At 50.0% G+C, this 19,704-nt stretch overlaps 1 protein-coding gene across 2 annotated transcripts in view; it reads left to right on the top strand.

Annotated features, from left to right (window-relative positions):
- Positions 1 to 19,704, top strand: part of PLCH2 (phospholipase C eta 2) — a 310,229-nt gene that overhangs the window by 216,015 nt on the left and 74,510 nt on the right. For both annotated transcript variants that reach the window (XM_053280835.1, XM_053280834.1), the window contains 4 exons: positions 5,570 to 5,663; positions 12,988 to 13,191; positions 14,155 to 14,275; positions 19,029 to 19,200. In XM_053280835.1, coding sequence (XP_053136810.1) covers positions 5,570 to 5,663; positions 12,988 to 13,191; positions 14,155 to 14,275; positions 19,029 to 19,200 — 591 coding nt within the window. The remainder of the gene's footprint in view (positions 1 to 5,569; positions 5,664 to 12,987; positions 13,192 to 14,154; positions 14,276 to 19,028; positions 19,201 to 19,704) is intronic.

Raw genomic sequence — 19,704 nt, 5'->3', positions numbered from 1 at the left:
CAGCGACTTCTCCGAGGTGGCAGGCAGCAATCTCAGCCCTATCTTGGAGAAGCCAAAAAAAGGAAACCTTCTGCTCTTCCCAGAGTAGCTCCATCCCCTAAGGGGGGTGAGAATATCTCGCAGTGCTCACACATCAAGTCTCCCATTCATATGCAACCAGGGCAGACCGTGCTTAGCTAAGGGGACAAATCATGCTGGCTACCACCAGACCAGCTCTGGAAGCAGCCCCTACCTTTCTCCTCTCTCACCCTCTATCTATATCTATATCTGAAAAGGACACCCACGTCACCCCTCTTCCGGGATGGACGTTGCGTGCGTGCATGGCAAAGTGACCTTTGAGTCCGCTCCATCCCCGGCATGATTTTGCCTCCACGAAAATGCCGATCGAACGTGAATGTCTCCTTGCAGAAACAAGGTCACCTCTGAAGAGCTGGGAACCTGTCCAAGCATTTTCAGACAAACTGATAAATCATCTCCAGGGTTTCTTCTTAAAATTCCGTCGTCATTTTGATGGTGCCTGATAATGGGGCCGGACTTGGAGTTTGATGGGGGGGTGGGCAACAGCTCTGTCTCTGTAGCACAACTTCCTTGGTTGCTGGGGGATCAAGTAGGCCGTCATTTTCCACCACAACCATATAAAAATGGACATCTTCACCTCTTGCGTGGGAGACCAGTGCCTTTCTTTCTGTGAAGTTCTATTCCTGCAGATTCCTGGCGATGTATTAGCTGTCTTGGGATTATTTGGGGGAGCTGTCATTTTAACGAAATCCCAGCATGTGAAATTTAGGAACATCGGAAGCTGCCATATACTGAGTCAGACCCTTGGTCCATCTAGCTCAGTATTGTCTTCACGGACTGGCAGCAGCTTCTCCAAGGTTGCAGGCAGGAATCTCTCATAGGAACATCGGAAGCTGCCATATACTGAATCAGACCCTTGGTCCATCTCGCTCAATATTGTCTACACAGACTGGTAGCGGCTTCTCCAAGGTTGCAGGCAGGAATCTCTCTCCACCCTATCTTGGAGATGCTGCCAGGGAGGGAACTGGGAGCCCAGATGCTCTTCCCAGAGTGGCTCCATCCCCTGAGGGGAATCTCTTCCAGGGCTCACACTTCTAGTCTCCCATTCATATGCAACCAGGGTGGACCCTGCTTAGCTAAGGGGTCAAGTCATGCTTGCAACCACAAGACCAGCTCTCCTCCCACCAAGCTGAGGATCTTGTGTTGTGAAAAACTGTGTTCCAGTGTGGTGTAGTGGTTAGAGTGTTGGACTAGAACCGGGGAGACCCGAATTCAAATCATCGTTCAGCCATGAAACTCACTGAGTGACCCTGGCCCAAACTCTCTACCTTGTGAGGATAAAAATAGCCATATACATTGGTGGTAGAACGGGATAAAAATGTCAAAATAGGTAAAGCTCCAAGAATACAATTATCTGGAGCAAATATCAGATGGTAAGAGAATATTTATTGACCCTTAACAGATGGGACTGCTCTGGGAAGAGCTCCTGCCTGCTTCCATGCAGACAGTTCCAAGTTCCCTCCCTGGCATCTCCAAGATAGGCTGCAAGAGCTTGTAACTTTGGAGAAGCCGCTGCCAGTCTGGGTAGACAATACTGAGCTAGATGGACCAAGGGTCTGACTCAGTATATGGCAGCTTCCTATGTTCCTAATTGATTTCTGGACAGCTCACAACATGAAAACAATAAAACAAAGCATACGGTTAAGAACACATGAAAACAAAAGTCAACTACAATACTATACAACTTAACACACACACACACACACACACACACACACACACTTTTTAAAAGCTGGGACAAGGTGCTCCTTCGGGGAACCTGGTCCCATTCTGGAGAGGGCAGATGGGACGTGTGAGTCAAGTTGTGGTCTTTCCTTTGGGACTGATCTGTGCTCCTTCTACTCATACCCTTTCGTTTTAGCCATCTTTCTCTCTCTCTCTCTCTCTCTCTCTCTCTCGTATGGCAAAGTCATAATTTCTTCTCGGAGAATTCCCTAAATGCCATTCTTGGCTATAAAGATAAGCACGATAAGCTTTGTAAGAGCTCCTTTGCTAGATAAGGTCCGCTCTGGTGCTTGCAAGAAGAATCACGGGGCAAAGAGACAGACCAGTGAGAGAATCATTGCCGCTGCTTATGAGATGCACTATACGATTTGTGGTTAGCAAATTGCGAAGGTTTGCCTTGAAGGCAGCAAAAATCCGTAGCCTCTCTATTTATGGTCTGTTTCAGCATGCTAGACAGTCCTTCAGAGCAGAGGCAGACGGTGCTTTCATCCCGCACCGAAAGCTAATGGCAAGCATTGTTCGCAATGCACTCATAAAACGAGATACATTTGCTTGCTTTTGCTCTTAGCCGTATAAGATCCTTTTCCTAATAAAAAAGCGAGATTCCACCTACATGCCTGCCTTCCGGTTCTTTACGTACTGTCAGTTAAATGGCGGTAAACTAAACTCACGACACTCCCTGTTGTTAGGTCTGCGCCACGCTGCCAAATTAAGGATTTGTTCCTTGCGTTGCAAAGACTAACCCGTGAGGTTCTCGTGCCGTTTGGAAAAGCCGTGTTTATACCTCGGCAATGTCTGCCGCCGATTCAAGATGCCAGATCCCGACGCTTTGCTGTAAGCTTTCGTCGAAAGCAAGCAAAGCTAGTGCTGTTCTGCCTCTGGACAAAGTTAAGTGGTGGATTCGACTCCCCCTGCTTCTCTTGGCTTCTGTGCACGGATTCCAATCCGCAGAATACCTGGTATTTTATTGCTGTACTATTGGACTGAGATTGAAAGCTGGAAATTCATTAGCGGTGCCTTTGTGTGCGTTCGTCTTGGGCTCCCCCCTCTGAATATGCACAGACCAAGTCCATCAAATTATTCAGAAGCGATGCAGGAGAGTACTTTTTCACAGGCTATTCTACCTGCTGGATTGAATTGGAGTGAGAGTGTGGTCCTGGCTCTTATTTTAAATGCCAGGACCTAGACCGGCTGGGGGTGGGCAAACGTGACCCTCCAGCTGTTGTTGAACTACAACTCCCATCATCCCCATCTTGGGGATGATGGGAGTTGTAGTTTCAACAACCGCTGGAGGGCCACATTATTATTATTATTATTATTATTATTACCTCCAAGGAGCCCAGAGCAGTGTACTACATACTTAAGTTTCTCTTCCACAACAACCCTGTGAAGTAGGCTAGGCTGAGAGAGAAGTGACTGGCCCAGAGTCCCCCAGCTAGTTTCATGGCTGAATGGGGATTTGAACTCGGGTCTCCCCGGTCCCAGTCCAGCACTCTAACCACTACACCACGCTGGGAGTTGTAGTTCAACAACAGCTGGAGGGCCATATTTGCCCACCCTGACCGAAACAAAATAACAGCGTGTCTGAGCATGGACAGAGAGCCTTTCTTTTGTCCCGAAATAAGCCATTGATCCTGACACAGACAGCTCAGGCGCCGATCTGGGCGTGTATGTGGGTATCTGCACGTGCGCCCACACTGTGTGTGTGTTTCATGCTCTGCTGGAGATTCCAAATGTGTCCTCTGCAGAGATGATCATCTTGTCTCTGCGCCCGCCGTCCGGCTAAACGAGTTAGCATCGGTTTCCGTGTCACTGGCCTATCGATCTCCCTGACGCTGAGTGACAGCGGTGGCCGGCCGGGGAGGAGGCCATGGAAGGGCCTGGAGGACCTTCCTTACGAGGCGGGGCTACAGCATCTGGGGCTCTTTGCTTTGGAGAAGAGCCGACGACGGGGAGACATGATCAAGGTGTATAAAATGATGCCTGGGGTGGAGAAAGTGGACAGGGAGAAGTTTTCCTCCCTTTCTCACAGCACCAGAACCAGGGGTCATCCCATGAAACCGAAGGCTGGGAAATTGAGGACTGAAAAAAAGGAAGTCAATTTTCACACCGTGTGCAATAAATCTATGGAATTCTTTGCCATGGGATGTGGTGACGTCCACTTTAAAAGGGGCTTAGACAAATTCATGGAGGACAGGTCTATGGATGGATTCTAGTCTGGTGGCTAGAGGCCACCTCCAGCCTCAGAGGCAAGATGCCTCTGAATACCAGTTGCAGGGCAGCAACCGCAGGAGAGAGAGCATGCCCTCACCTCTTGCCTGTGGGCTTCCCAGAGGCATCTGGTGGGCCACTGTGTGGAACAGGATGCTGGGCTAGATGGCCTTGGGTGTGATCCAGCTGGGCTGCTCTTCTGTTCTTACTTGTGGGGCACGGTTCAGTCTTCCAGCTGTCGTTGGGTGACATCTCCCGTCATTCCCGACAACTGGCCACTATGGCTGGGAGTGATAGCCCAGCAATAGCCAAAGGGCTGAAGTTCTGCAGCCCTGGTGTAGATAATCAGTGGGATCCTGCAGAGTTTTCTGTTCTCCTTGACCTTGACCACCTTTTGGAAGGGAGGCACTTTCCGCGTCACCGTCGCCTGGATCGCTGACCACAGCCGACCTGTGTGAAGACATGAACATCACAGGGGGTGAGGATGGGTCCATTGCTCAGTGGTCGTGCATCTACTTGGTATGCAGCAAGTCCCAGGTTCACTCCCTGGAGACATCTCCAGGTAGAGCTGGGAAAGAATCCTGCCTGAAGGCTTGGAGAAGCTGCTGCCAGTCAGTGTAGACAATGCTGAGCTACCTGCACCAAGGGTCTGACTCAGTATATGGCCGCTTCCTATGCTCCATGTAGCTCACTCAGTGGCCTTGGGCCAGTAGCGATCTCTGCCTGCCTCGCAGGGTGGTTGTGTGGGGGGAAATCATGGAGGACCCATGCATGTTGTTATGGGCCCTTTGAAGGAAGGGTGGGTTAAATATGTCATCGATGGCGATGCGGTATACCTGTACCTGTGTGTGGATCGGCCCCGGAAGAGTTGAGTATACAGCCTCCCAGGCTTAGCAAACTGCCCACCCTGGATGTGGATCCAGCATAATCCCACCCTCTCCCCCTTGCCCCATCATTTTGTTCAAAGCATTCTGGAGTCACCGTTTCCCGGAGGGCCACGCTTGCTGCCTTCGCACTCATAATAAAACCCGCAGGCTTCCTCCGGGTATTCCCAGAGACTCCCGGCTCATTATCAAAACTCATTTCCTCCGCTCCTTCACGCCGGGGACTTGTGCAGCGCGGACTTAATTGCTCAACAACTCCCTTCGGTGGTCTCGCAGCCAGGACCCTCTTGCTGGGTCTGAGCTGGCTGAAGTTGTCTTTGCTGTGGGCTGGACACCCACAGTGGGACGGCAGCTGACCTAGAAAACCCTGCCTCTGCTTTGCATTCTGCTGTGGCCCATCTAGCTATTCCCGGAAGGACTGTCCCCTTTCCAGTGGGCAACCCATTCCCTATTGAAGCCGACGTTGATTGGCAGGAATGGGAATCTCAGTGGGCGATTCAGAGAGGGGGGTGGGAATCGCACATCGCTCCGAACCAGTCCCGTTTCGGAACTGACAGAGGATATAGCTAGGGAGAGGGGACGTTGCCGAGAGGACGCCTTTGCTTGCAGTCTCTTTCTTTTGTTGGTTTTAATCTCAGGTTTTTTTTTTTTGTTGTTGTTGTTGTTTTTAGATGGTTAACGTGACTAAGGATCATTGCCTGGAAATCATCAGCCAGTTTGAACCATGTCCGGAGAACAAGAAGCAAGGAGCCCTTGGGATTGATGGTAAGCCTGCAGGCACTTTCTTGGGCATTAATAATAATAATAATAATAATAATGATATTCCATTGCTGGAAGTGGCTAGGGAATACGGGATGCTTTCACTCCGGGGCGCCCAGCCCCCCTGCAGATATTGGACTCCGACTCCCACCATCCCTCACTCTAGGCCACTGTGGCTGGGGATGATGGGGGTTGTAGTCCAACAGCAGCCAGAGGGCTAGAGTTGCGCAGCCTTGCTGGGGTGGGATGTTGCCAAACTTGGTCTTGTGGTAGTGAGCATGACTTGTCCTCTTTGCTAAGCAGGGTCTGCCTTGGTCTGCATTTTGGTGGGAGATGGCGTATGAGCACTGTAAGATTTCCCCCTTAAGGGCAGTCGCAGAGCATCCACTTTGCATGCAGATGGTCTCAACGCTCCCTCCCTGGCAGCATCTCTACGCTGGGAGAGACTCCTGCCTGAAACCTTGGGGAGCCCCTGCCAGTCAGTGTAGACCATGCTCAGCTAGATGGACCAAGGATTTGACTCAGTAGAAGGAAGGAAGCTTCCCATGAGGATTGCCTGGCACCATAGATCAGGGAAGGTAGCTTTGGCTCAGTGGAAGAGCATCTGCTTTTCAGACAGAAGGTCCCTGGCTCAATCCTTGGCAGCATCTGCCGGTAGGACTGGGAAATGCCCACACTGGAAACTGTCCAGAGCTGCTGCCAGTCAGTGCAGACAACCTTAAGTTAGATGGACGAACTGTCTGACTCCGCAGAAGGCAGCTTCCTTTGTTCTTCTCTTTCTTGCTCCTTCTTTGTCTTGTCGAATTTGGCCTCCCTTTCGCAACGGCTTCCAGGGTTGTTAGTTTCCTGCCCGCTTTTCTCTTGCACGCAATCTGACGGTGGGCTGCGGATCTATAAAAACAGAGCTCATATCCATAAACCATGAGAATGCAACGGAAGGCTCGTGCTTGTAAAACATCACGGCATTCCAAATCCCTCCTGATAGAGGAACATCGAGGGGCGTCTTTGTCACCTTGGGGAAGATGAAAACAATTGGTCCAAAGGGGCCTCCTGAAAGGCTGGGAGGAGAAAAGGTCTGCCCTTTGTAGTGGCCAGCCTTAACTTCACTCATGGATCCCGTAGAAGATCGAAAAGCCCTTGTGGGGGGATTCGTGCCCAGGATACGCCGGAGCGAAAGGAAGGAGCGAATCCTCTCTCTATCAGCTGAGGCTAGAAAGGGATGGGGCTGTCGCTCAGTGGAAGAGCTTCCGCTTGCATGCTGGAAGGGCCAGGATCAACCCCTGGCAGCATCTCCAGGAAGGTCAGGGAAAGACCCCTGCCTGAATCCCTGGACAGCCGCTGCTGGTTCGGGTAGACCGTTCCGAGCTAGACGGACCAAAGGTCTGACTCCGTATAAGGCAGCTTCCTGTGTTCCAAGAGCATGAGCAGGCGACAGAGCGAGATTCCCCATTCCTTTTCAACCCAGTGAGGGTTAAATAGCACACGTGGCCACAGGGGAGCTCACACACACACACACACACACACACACACACACACACACACACACCCCAGTGGCATGGATAGCGGCTGATTACTCTTCACGGAAAGATTGCCTGGCACTGCTTCGACTCTACCATGAAATAGGAGTGTTACGCCGAAGCTAAGGCTCCAGGCCTTCTAATTCAAGAGTGTATCACCTCAGGACTCCATTCAGGATTGGTGCACCAGTTCATTTTTAAAGGCCGCCCCCCCCCCGGCCCGGCAGCCTGAAGCGATAGCCCAGGATTTAAAAGGTGCAAAAAAAATCAGATGTAAGGGGGCGTTCTTCCCTTACTGAAAAGTAAGTCCCGCAGAATCCAACAAGACTTGTTTCCTAGTAAGCATGTGCTGATTATTCAGGGCCGGGCTCACGTTGTAGAACTGGGAAAGGTGCAGAAGAAGGCAAGATCGTGGGGCCTAGAGCACCTTTCTTATGAGGCGAGGCTACAACACCGGGGGCTATTTAGTTTAGAAAAAAGGCGACTGCGGGGAGACATGATAGAGGTCTATAAAATCATGCATGGTGTGGAGAAAGGGGAGAGAGAGAAATTCTTCTCCCTCTCACATAACACTAGAACCAGGGGTCCTCCCATGAAATTGATTGCCAGGAAATCTAGGACCAACAAACGGAAGTACTTTTTCACACAAAGCGTAATCCACTTGTGGAATTCTCTGCCACAAGATGTGGTGATGGCCAACAACCTGGAAGGCTTTAAGAGGGGTTTGGATAACTTCATGGAGGAGAGGTCTATCAAGGGCTACTAGTCGGAGGGCTATAGGCCACCTCCAGCCTCAGAGGCAGGATGCCTCTCCAGAGCGTATCTAGGGAAAATAGCACCTAGGGCAAGCACTGAATTGGCGCCCCCAGCCAAACATCTGACACCCACCTTTTAGATAACTTTACCATAATATCAGCTGAAAAATACAAGTCAAGCTCGTTAATCTTTTAATATTTCAAAAACTATTTAGCATTGGACGTAGCCAGGGACCATTTGAGCATCCACAGTGACCATTTTGTTTTTGGTGGCCATTTTTTAAAAAATTTAATTTAAAAAAATGGCGCCCCCTTCAAGTGGCGCCCAGGGCACGTGCCCTATCTGCCCTACCCTAGATACGCCCCTGTGCCTCTCAATACCATTTACACGGGAGTAGCAGCAGGAGAGAGGGCATGGTGATTTCTTGGTGATGCCCTCAATTCCTGTCTGTCCCAGAGGCATCTGGTGGGCCACTGTGAGAAACAGGATGCTGGACTAGATGGGCCTTGGGCCTGATCCAGCAGGGCTGTTCTTATGTTCTTCTGCCTGTAGTGATTTTGTTTCAGATAAAACTTTGCACTTGATTATAAATAAGCTGTGAAGGTGCCTTTAAAGCAGGGGTGGTCACCCTGAGGATCTCCAGCTGTTTCTGGTCTATCTCTCCCATCATGCTCAGGGGCAATGGCTGGGGATGATGGGGATTGTAGTCCCAACAACTGCTGCTTTCTAACCTGCGGCCCGGATATCTCCGGAACTGTCTCCTCCTGTATGAACGTGCCAGAAATTTCAATCTATTTTTGAGGTTCTTGAACTTAGGAAGCTGCTTTCTACTGAGTCAGACTCTCAGTCCATCTAGCTCAGTGTTGTCTGCACAGACTGGCAGCAGCTTCTCTGAGGTTGCAGACAGACGTCTCTCTCAGCCCTGTCTTGGCAATGCTGCTAGGGAGGGAACTTGGAACCTTCTGTATGCAAGCAGGCAGATGTTCTTCCCAGAGCGGCCCCATCCCTTAAGGGGATTATCTCACAGCACTCACATGTAGTCTCCCATTCAAATGCAAACCAGGCTGGACCCTGCTTAGCAAAGGGGACAATTCACACCTGCTACCATGAGACCAGCTCCCCTCTTCCATGTTTCCCCTGCCTTCAGGACAGTGGCTGATCATCATGAGAGAAAGACCTTCTCAGTGGTTGAAATGTCCTCTCTGAGGAGGTCCACGTCTCCATCACTGACCACCTTTTGGCTAGCCGCGAGATCTCTCTGAAGCTCACTGTTACCCTGAAGCAAGCGAGCGAAAAATAAATAAAGACGTTGCTTCACAAATAGGCATAATATATTGATGGTTTCAGGAGAGCGAATACCCTTGCGTCCAACATGCCTGCTTTGACCTTTATTTTTATGAACATGAGTTCTCTAACGTGAACGGCACACACACAGACACACACACCCTGGCAAAGGTCCACCTTTCTCTGAGGCTCTCGTCTCCCAAACCACTTTCTTAAAGGTATTGATCTCACACCACTTGATTAAGTTAGCATCGGACAGAAAAATGACTGCGTATGTTTATTCAGAAAAGGAGTCGAGAAAATGTGTATGGTAAATGGAAGTCCAGAGCACACCATCCGTTGCCAATAAATCCAGCCCAACAAAAGTTTGAACATGCTGAAGTTCCTTTGTGCAGAGAGACCTGCCTCCTAGTGGCTAGTTTCCCCCAATAGTAGTGGTAGTAGTAGGCCATTTAGCATTGCACATTTTTTATTGTGACACATTTCTTCTCTTGCGGGAGCGAACAGCGATTGCCCCCTTTGCTAAGCAGGGTTCACCTTGGTTTGCATTTGGATGGGTGACTACCAGTGTTCCCTCTCGCAAGGATCCCCAGACGTTGTTGACTACAACTCCCAGAATCCCCAAGCAAAAGCCATTGCAGCTCGGGATCCTTGGAGTTGTAGTCAACAACATCTGGGAATCCCTGTTAGAGGGGACACTGGTGACCACATGTGAGCAGGGGATGGGACCATAGTTCAGTGGCAGAGCATCTGCTTGCGTGCAGAAGGTTCCAGATTCCCTCCCTGGCAGCATCTCCAATACAGGGCTGAGAGAGACTCCAGCCTGCAACCTTGGAGAAGCTGCTGCCAGTCAGTGTAGACAATACTGAGTTAGATGGACCAAAGGCCTGACTCAGTATCCTACGTTCCTGTGAAACTGTCTGAGAAAAGTCTCTGGTGTTTCTGCTTGGCGGAGCCCTGAATTCCCCCTTGACTTTCATTTTCTCCTTGGAGGAACCCTCTCTTTCAGATTCACGTTGGAGAGATCATGGTTCCCACCTTAGGTTCCCACTCATCCAGGGACTCACAGCCTTGGGCCCCCGGATGTCTTTGGACTACAACTCCTATCGTCCTCTGCCAACCCTATCTGGGGACCCAAATTTGAGAGCCCTGCAGTGAGTGAAGCAAGCTCTGTTTGCTGGGGTTTGGGGGGTGGCGGGGACTTATTCTCAGGCCCAGCTCCTTTATATCCAGCCATAAAGTTTCAGGGTTAATGCTAAGAAGCATGACCTTTCAGTTTTTGTCACCCCCACACCAAGACCTCAAATATGTCAAATTCCTCCCCGCCCCCCGTCAGAAACACAAAGCTGTGAAATAGCTGGTGAGAAAACTAAAGTGGTTCAGGCACCCCTCACAAGTAGAAGGAGTCCTGACGGTCTTGAGGGAGAATTCTTCAAGCTGGGACGTTTTTTCACTTTTTTTGGTTCAAGCCCCCCTTCCTTTCTCCTCAGCACTGAGTTGCATTAGCTCCGCCCACCTGGTTGTCTGTTAAGTACCCTCTGCGTCAGCAAACATTCCATTCCATTGTCCATAAAGCCCCTAACATTCCCAGCTCTTTCAGAAATCAATAGAAGGTTTATAGACACACACACCCCCCTTAACTCCCATCTTTCAAGGTGGATAAATAGCAATCCACTTCGGACCTGGTTGCTAGGAAGGCTGTAGCAACAAAATTGACAGAGCCGTCAGAGCCCAAGAGCAGACACAAAGTCAAACCACAAAATGCAGCTGGGGGTGATTAGGGAAGATCTAGACCAAACCGAACGAGCAGCGGAGAGTTGAAAGACACAGCTCGCCCAGCTGAAAAGTAAAAACCAATTGCCAATCATTTAGCGTCTCCCCACTGAAGGTTTTAAAGGAGGCGGACCAGCTTTGCAGTGGGTCAGAGAGAAACCACGTCAGAGGGGGCTGCTTTGGAGAGGATGTGCCCAGTTCAGATTTGCATCTCTTGCCCCAGGAGGGACCATCTGAAAAGGTTCCTGTGCACACACACACACACACACACTCCGAGAAAAGTTCTGGTAGCTAAAAACAGGTTGGTTTGCTCCATCTCAGAGGCAGCCTTTCATATCCCGACCCAGTTCTCCGGGCAGGTTTCACGGCTTAATTAATTCTCCGTGGACCTGCCTTATTGAAATGTCACAGATCAGGCAGAAGAACGCGTTTTTATGGTGTTTTTGTTGAAATGGAGGGTTTTCTAAACAGAAAGCTAAGCTTCCATTATGTTGGTTGTCTGTTAACTGCCCTCTGGGGCCACAAGCATTCCTTTCCATTGAGTTACACTGGGCCGTTTGAGGAGGTTTTGTTTGTTTGTTTGTTTGTTTGTTTGTTTGTTTGTTTGTTTTTGCCCCATTAAGGTTTTCTTTCTTCCATTTTTTTCTGAAACAAACATATCTGAGTCTGCAAGTACCTACCTCTCGTGTGCAGGTGTTCTGGTTATGCAGGAATGATGGGGTGATGTGGCATTTTTCACTGTGGCCTCCTTGGACAGAACCTGGCACGTCTCCTTTGGGATATTCACTGCCCTATCTGGAGAAGTCAGGGAGGGAACTTGGAACCTTCTGCTCTTCCCAGAGCGGCTCCATCCCCTGAGGGGAAGATCTTACAGTGCTCACACATGTCGTCTTCCATTCAAATGCAAACCAGGGTGGACCCTGTTTAGCAAAGGGGACCATTCATGCTTGCTACCCACCAGACCAGCTCACCTCCCAACCTTAGGTCCCTGGATGTTGTTGGACTACAACTCCCATCATTCCCAGCCACAATGAGTTGCAGCCTGACATAATCTGGGATCCCAAGACAGGGGACCCCTGTCCAAGGAATGTAGTCCTAGTCAGGTTGTTATCCGATCTGAATCTGCCTGTTGCATTTTTGGTGATCCCAATTAAGAGATGGGCTAATGTTTCATCTGATATCATTATACGCCAGAGGTTGGTGAACTAAATGTGTATGAGAAGATGGCCCAATAAATAAATAAAAACAAAATGAAAAACGAAACAGATAGTTTGGTGGTAAAAAACAAATGGTTCTAGTAACAAATCTGTCTACTTTCCTTTCACTGTCCCTACAACTGTCCCTAATTTGGTTCAAATCCAGTAGGCAGTCCACAGGTTAGCCCACTTGCGCCTCAAAGGTTTATGCTTCCACCTTCTTGAATCAGGGTGGATGACATCACAAACTATGAGGTGTCCCTATGTGTCACTCACGACAAATGTACCCAATTTGGTTCAAATCCGGTAGGCGGTCCACAAGTTAGTCCACTTGTGCCGGAAAGGTTTGCGCGTCCACCATCTTGAGCTGGGACAGATGACACCATCACAAATTATGCCATGGTGGCATCCCCTATACAGCTTTAGCAAATCGGGTTCAATTCAGTTAGGAGGTTCACAAGTTTGCCCACTTGCGCCTCAAGCCTTTATGCATCCGCCATCTTGAATTGATGATGATGGCATCATCACAAACGATGCCGTCGAGGTGTCCCTGTGCGACCCTACAACTGAACCCAATTTGGTTCATATTGACCCCAGCATTGTGAAGTTGATGCGGGACACACACACACACACACACACACACACACACACACACACACACAGCCAGGTGATCTCATAAGCCTACTGGGAAATGGGCTTTAAAAAGGCCATCATGTCGCTCGGCTGAGCAGTAAGGAAGGCTGAGTATTTTTTTGGACCAAGAAGAGCCACCTTCAACCCGCCTCCTTGATTTTCTCCCCACAGGGTTCACCAACTACATGCGCAGCCCGGCTGGGGATATCTTCAACCCGGAGCATTACCACGTCAACCAAGACATGTCCCGCCCGCTGAGCCACTACTTCATCACCTCTTCTCACAACACCTACCTCATGGGGGACCAGCTGATGTCTCAGTCCCGGGTCGACATGTACGCCTGGGTCCTGCAGTCAGGATGCCGTTGCGTGGAAGGTATGGGCCCTACCCCTCAAGCCCTGGGGAATGATTGATTGGTGGGTTTCCGCCGGTCGTCTCTGGAAGAGGAGGTGCTAATCCACCTCAAGGGGACTTGAGAAGGAGGAGAGCTGGTCTTATTTATTTATTTATAAATTTGATTTACATACCGCCCTTCCGAAATGGCTCAGGGCGGTTGGTCTTGTAGTAACGAGCAGGAATTGTCCCCTTTGCTAAGCAGGCTCTGCCTTGGTTTGCATTTGGATGGGTGACCGCATGTGAGCGCTCTAAGATCTCCCCCTTCGGGGACAGGGCTGCTCTGGGAAGAGCATCTGCATGCTTGCAGAAAGTCCCAAATTTAGTTCCGGATGGCATCTGTCGGTAGAGCTGGGAGAGACTCCTGCCCGAATCCTTGGAGCGCTGCTGCCGGTCAGTGCGAGGTTTCAGGCAGGAGTCTTTCCCAGCCCTGCCTGGAGATGCTGCCAGGGATTGAACCTGGGGCCTTCTGCCTGCAAAGCAGATACTCCGCCACTGAGCTATGGCTCCATCCCCGAAGGGGAATATCTTACAACACTCACACACGTAGTCTCCCATTCAAATGCAAACCAGGGAGGACCCTGCTTAGCAAAGGGGACACTGCATGCTGGCTACCACAAGCTCAGCTCTCCTTCTGGAGAGGTCTTCCAGGCAATTCAATTCCCCCTGGCTTCATCTGTCCTTGACTCAACACCTCCCCACCAGCCCCATATCCCCGTAACTTCTTCTGGGGAAGGACCATGCACCCGGGGTCGACGTGGATTCCAGTAGCACGCATCCCAGCAGAGGCAGGCAAACGACAGAGGCACACAACTCCCATCACACATGTTCTCTGAAAGGAAACTAGCCCCCGGGGAAGCAACAAGTACAAAATGTAGATCCTGGAACCAAACTTGCCCATCGTCATCGTCCTCGTCGTCTTCCTCTTCCTCTCCCTCTTTGCAGTGGACTGCTGGGATGGACCCGACGGCGAGCCCATCGTCCACCACGGCTACACCTTGACCTCCAAGATCCTCTTTAAAGACGTCATCGAGACCATCAACAAGTATGCCTTCATCAAAAGCGAGTACGTACCTGGCATTTAAACACTGGGGAGCCATTCGGGGCAGATTGAACCGGCAAGATTTTACACTGGGACGTTTCGTTTTTATTGTTGGTATCGTGGAGTGACAGCGGTGAACGTTGGAGATGGGAGGAGAGGTTGGTCTCCTCCCTCCTCTCCACCTCCCTGCTTCTTTGTGGCCTCCGGCTCCTCTCAGAGTCACTCTGATCTTGGCCAGCGAAAGACTCTTTTACTGCCCTTTGCTTCTGGATGCCTTGAACCTCCAGCCTGCGGTCCCTGTAGCCTGTGAGCCCGCTGGGGTGGTGGGCGATGTTCCCCGTAACACAGATTCCCAGAGGCTGTTGATTACAACGGCCATCATCCCCTGCTGCTGTGGCCTTTGGTGGGGGGTGATGGGCATTGTAGTCAGCATCGCCTGGGAATCCCTGTTACAGATGCTGTTGTGTTCATTGTGATTTTTGGCAAGGTCTGCGCCGCCAGAGAGGGGAAAGAGGCGCCCTCATTGCAAGATTTCCAGCTTTCGGTGGGTTCTCGTGCTTGGATTGCCCTGACCCTCGGGCTTGCAGTGGGCAGATGGGCAATTTAAAAGTTGGTTAAGAACACAAATGCCACTATACAATTGTGTCAATATTGTCAGAGGACTGGAAATGGAAACTGGCAGGAATGTCCTCCAAAGATGACTCCGGGGAGAGAGGACAAGCCTTTGCTCATTGTTTACCCTATCCCTTCCCCTCCCTTCGGTTCAAAAATGACTGCAATGTTTAACCCCAATCATTTGGAGGGAGGAATAAAGAAGAGGTGAGAACACAGAGAAAGCTGTAAGTGCAACAATGCACTTTTTCAAATCTGTCTATCTGTCTATCTATCTATCTATCTATCTATCTATCTATCTATCTTTCTATACCACCTGATATGTACATCTCTAGGCAATGTACAAAATTTAAAATATTTAAAAGTTACAGATTAAAATACATGACCATAAAAACTATAGAATAAAATAGATATTAAAACCAGTTTTTTTCCATTATTAAAATTAATCTTCTTTATTTTTTGCTTTTTCTAAGCAAAGAGGCATCTTTAAAAGTGGCGGTTCTCTTTATATTTAGCAGGGGGAGAGCAACTGGCCCTGTCCATCCCCAGCACAGCATCCCTCCAGTGGCTGTTGCTGGTGTCTATCTTGCACTTCTTCTTTTTAGATTGTGAGCCCTTTGGAGGGACAGGGGGCCATTTTATTTATTTTTGTATTTTTCAATGTAAACCGCTTTGAGAACTTTGGTTGACAAGCGGTATAGAAATATTGTAGTAGTAGTAGTAGTAGTAGTAGTAGTATTCACGGCGTTGTTGTCGTCGTCGTCATTTTCATTATTATAGCATCAGTTGTTGTCGTTGTTGTTGTCGTTGTCACTGTCATGTTCATCATCATCATCATTTATCGTGGTTGTTGTGGCTGTTGGTGGCTTGGCACTGACCGCTTGGCTTTGGCGGCTCCAGGAACCCGCCTCGTCCCCCTTTCCCCTCAAAGCTGTATTGATGAACTCTAAGCCAAATGGAGCCCTTTCAGCAGCAAAGCTTAGAGACTCTAAAAATAGATCTCGAAACCCCAAAGGAGACCAGGGCGATTGATTGATTGGCTTGTGAGTGCTGTCCTTTGCAGGCCTGCTGCCAGCGGTTAGATGAATCTTGGCTGGCAGGAGGCCCTCTTGCTTTCTCTGTCTGTGGTTTATAGATGAAATATGCTCAGTAATAGAATTCTAGGGCTGTAAAGGACCGGGCAGCTCCCACCCATCACCCTCCTCTGAGAGCAACCTAGCTCAAAGGATTGATTGACTGATTGGCTTGATTTAAAAGAGGTACCGTATTTTACGGACTATAAGACGCTACGGACTATAAGACGCACCTTAATTTTAATCCAGTTTTTCAGAGTTTTAACATATTAAACTGTTAAAACATATAAGACGCTCCTGAATTTTGGCGGATATTTTTCGAGGGGAAAAAGTGAGTCTTATAGTCCATAAAATACGGTTTATGCTGCTGTTCTGCATAAACTAATTCATGACGACTTACAGCAAAATCCATTCTTAAAATATCACAGGAAAACACAACTCCTCAAACCACAGAAATGCTGGATAAGCTGATTGTTAAAATGGGGCAATTACAGAGAAATGTATAGAGTTATGGGAAGGCCTGCTGAATGAATGCATGAATGGAAGAATATGGTTTGTTTTCATCTGTGACTGGTAATCCCAACCAACAACAATAGGGCAGTGTAATTAAACATGCAGCAACCCAGAAAAGGCCTTTGAGAAGAAAAAGATCCCATTTATTCCAAGGCACAATCTGTGCTGTGTATAAGCCACAGGAATGCTGCAGAAAGTGTACTGGACACAAGAAGCCTTATGCTTCCGAAAAGATACTTGAAAGCGTGCGGGCAATAAATAACAGTGACATCTCAGCAGCTGAGTGAGAGCTCCTGTGGTCAGAGGGCAGGGCTTCATTTCTTGGTGTAGCTCCCTGCCCTGATCTCCATGGGTGGCGAACCCAGCATGGATTCTGCAGAACAAAGCAATGTGCCTACCTCATTTATCTTAGCTTGCACGCAGGAACTTAGGAAGCCACCTTATGATGAGTCAGACCCTTGGTCCATCTAGCTTAGGATTGTCTACACTGACTGGCAGCGGCTGCTCCAAGCTATCAGGCAGGGGTCTCTCTAAGCCCTATCCAGAGATGCTGCCAGGGAGGGCCCCCTGGGGGCCTTCTGCGTGCAAGCAGGCAGCTACTCTACCACTGAGCCGTGGCCCATCTCCTAGGGGGGCTAGCCTTCAGTGCTCACATGTAGTCTCCCATTCAAATGCAAATCAGGGCAGATCCTGCTTAGCAAAGAGGACAGTTTATACTCACTACCTCCTCCTAATTGAGGCAGCCCTTGGCTTTCTGTAGCAGCAAACTGTGAATTCTTTGTACCCCCTGTGTGTGTGTCCAAGTGCACACACATGGACATGCCCGCCTCTTGCTCAGGAAAGATGAATGCAGTGGGCGTGAGAGAACCAGGAAGCTGGTCAAAGAGAGGCGTGCATGAAAAACCTCCCAAAGCTATGCCTGGAAAACATATGAAGCTGCCTACTGAGTCAGACCCTTGTTCCATCTAGCTCAGGATTGTCTACACGGACTGGCAGCGGCTTCTCCAAGGTTGCAGGCAGGAGCATCTCTCAGCCCTGTCTTGGAGATGCTGCCAGGGAGGGAACTTAGAATCTGGCATCTTCTTCTTGCAAAGCAGATGCTCTTCCCAGGGCGGCCCCATCCCTTAAGGGGAATAGCTCATGGTGCTCACATCTCGTTCAAATGCAAACCAGGACAGGCCCTGCTTAGCCAAGGGGACAGTTCAAAGGGACAGGGTGCTCGCTGCGCGTTGATCCTTCCTGTCCCGTTTCCATCTGAGCGATCTGGTGGCTGAGTGCAAGCAACCTCGATGCCTGCAGAGGGGATAAATTGGGCCGCATTCCCTGCTGTTTCCCCAGCCACGGTTTTATTTATGAGACACTTTATCTCTGTGTCATCGCCTGTGCGTACGCAGACGTCTGCAGCAGCTTTTTGCATATAGGCAGAAGTCGGGGGCTGTGGGGGGCAGAGGCGGAGGAGGGGCTAGGATCCACTACATGGCCAGCCGCCATCATACATGTGAGAATTAAGAGATATTAAGCTACGGCTGGAGGACCTAGAAGCAAGTGACACTCAGCTCGGGCCTCTGCTGTGCCGAGGTTTAGCATGAACAAAAAATGGGCATCGGGAAGGAAACGGAAGCCACTAGGCAGGTGGTTCATTATCCCGAGAGGAGCAGATCTTTCACTTGCAGGAAGCAGACCAGGGACGGAGCGAGACCCGCCTGCTCCAAGTGGGGGCTTGGTGTCCATGGGGCAATTTGCCCTGCCCTTTAACAGGGCGGAGAGAACCGGAAGCCCATCTGTGACCTTGCTTTGGTGTGGAGGCAGTGCGTCTCTGCATCCTGCTCTCGGGGACACATTGCCTTCCTCCTCTCTCTGGCATGCCGTTCCCCCCCCCCCCAAATGTATGCCCCTTGCTAGGCCTAGCGTCAGCCCAGCTGTGAGAGCAAGTCTCGTGGCGCTGAAATTCTCCCCATTGCTAGCAGGATCTGCCTTGGTTTGCATTTGGATGGAAGACCACTTGGGAGCACTGTAAGATATTCCCATAGGGAATGAGGCCACGGCTCAGTGGAAGGGCATCAGCTTCCACGCAAGAGGTCCCAGGCTCACCTCCTGGCAAGCTCTGCAGGCAGGGCTGGGAAAGACCCCTGCCTGAAACCTTGGAGAAGCTGCTGCCGGTCAGTGCAGACAATATTGAGCTAGATGGACAAAGGGCCTGACTCAGTAGGCAGCTTCATATGTTTGCCAGGCATCGCTTTGTGGAAGAGCATCTGCTTTGCAAGTAGAAGATGCCCGATTCAGTCACTAACAGCAGCTCCAGGTGAGGCTGGGAGAGACTCCTGCCTGAAACCTTGGAGAAGCTGCTGCCCATCCCTGGATCAGACCGTTACTGAACCAGTTACTGAACTCGATAGATAGACCAATGATCTGACTCATTAGAAGTCTGCTCCCTAGAAATAAGGTCTTATTTCTAGGGAGCAGACTTCTAACGAGTTTTCTGTATGGCCTACGGCCGCAATAAATTGAATTGAATTGAATTGCTCCCGATATCCCTATAACTTGCCGCTTTCCTCTCCTCACCCCTCTCTCCCCGCTAGATACCCCGTCATTTTGTCGATCGAGAACCACTGCAGCGTTGCCCAGCAGAAGAAGATGGCCCAGTATCTCATGGAGATTCTGGGGGACAAGCTGGACCTGTCTTCAGTGAGCAACGAAGACCTCACCCAACTGCCTTCCCCGGAGAACCTCAAAGGGAAAATATTAGTCAAGGTAATCCATGGTTTTCCGTCTAACGTTCTTCCCCTGTGGACCACTTGGCAAATGCCTGGGCATCATGTCGTCCCCAGTCGCAGCTATTCCCAGCTTCCAGCGGTACAGCACGTCCTTCAGCCGTTTCTCTTGCTCTTTGCCACGGCCGCGGCGGACGTACACCCAGGCGGCGAGGTTTGTTTGTGGTGTGTCTAAATAAATAACCGTGGTTGACTGTGTCTGAACTCACGGTGTCTCTGCAGAGTCTTCCCAACGCCAATCAAACTCTTGTGCCCTGTACCATGAAGCTTGTGAAATTTGCTCGGGGAGAGCCCGGCTGGCTTCAGATCGGCTGCCAGCTTTTTGGCTTCATCTCCTGTGCTTTTCTTACATTCCTGTTACTTGTGTCTTCATATCACTGCTAACTTTCGCCCATGAGCCAAGCTGGGGTGGTGGATACCATCTGGCGGGGAACGGATGTTCCTGGGGATTTTTGTCAAGGGATACCCCTGCTAGAGATGAAAA

Source organism: Hemicordylus capensis, chromosome 16, assembly GCF_027244095.1.
Source record: "Hemicordylus capensis ecotype Gifberg chromosome 16, rHemCap1.1.pri, whole genome shotgun sequence".
Classification (NCBI taxonomy): domain Eukaryota; kingdom Metazoa; phylum Chordata; class Lepidosauria; order Squamata; family Cordylidae; genus Hemicordylus; species Hemicordylus capensis.
The sequence above is the reverse complement of the archived record's forward strand: the minus strand, read 5'-3'. Positions and strand labels throughout refer to the sequence as shown.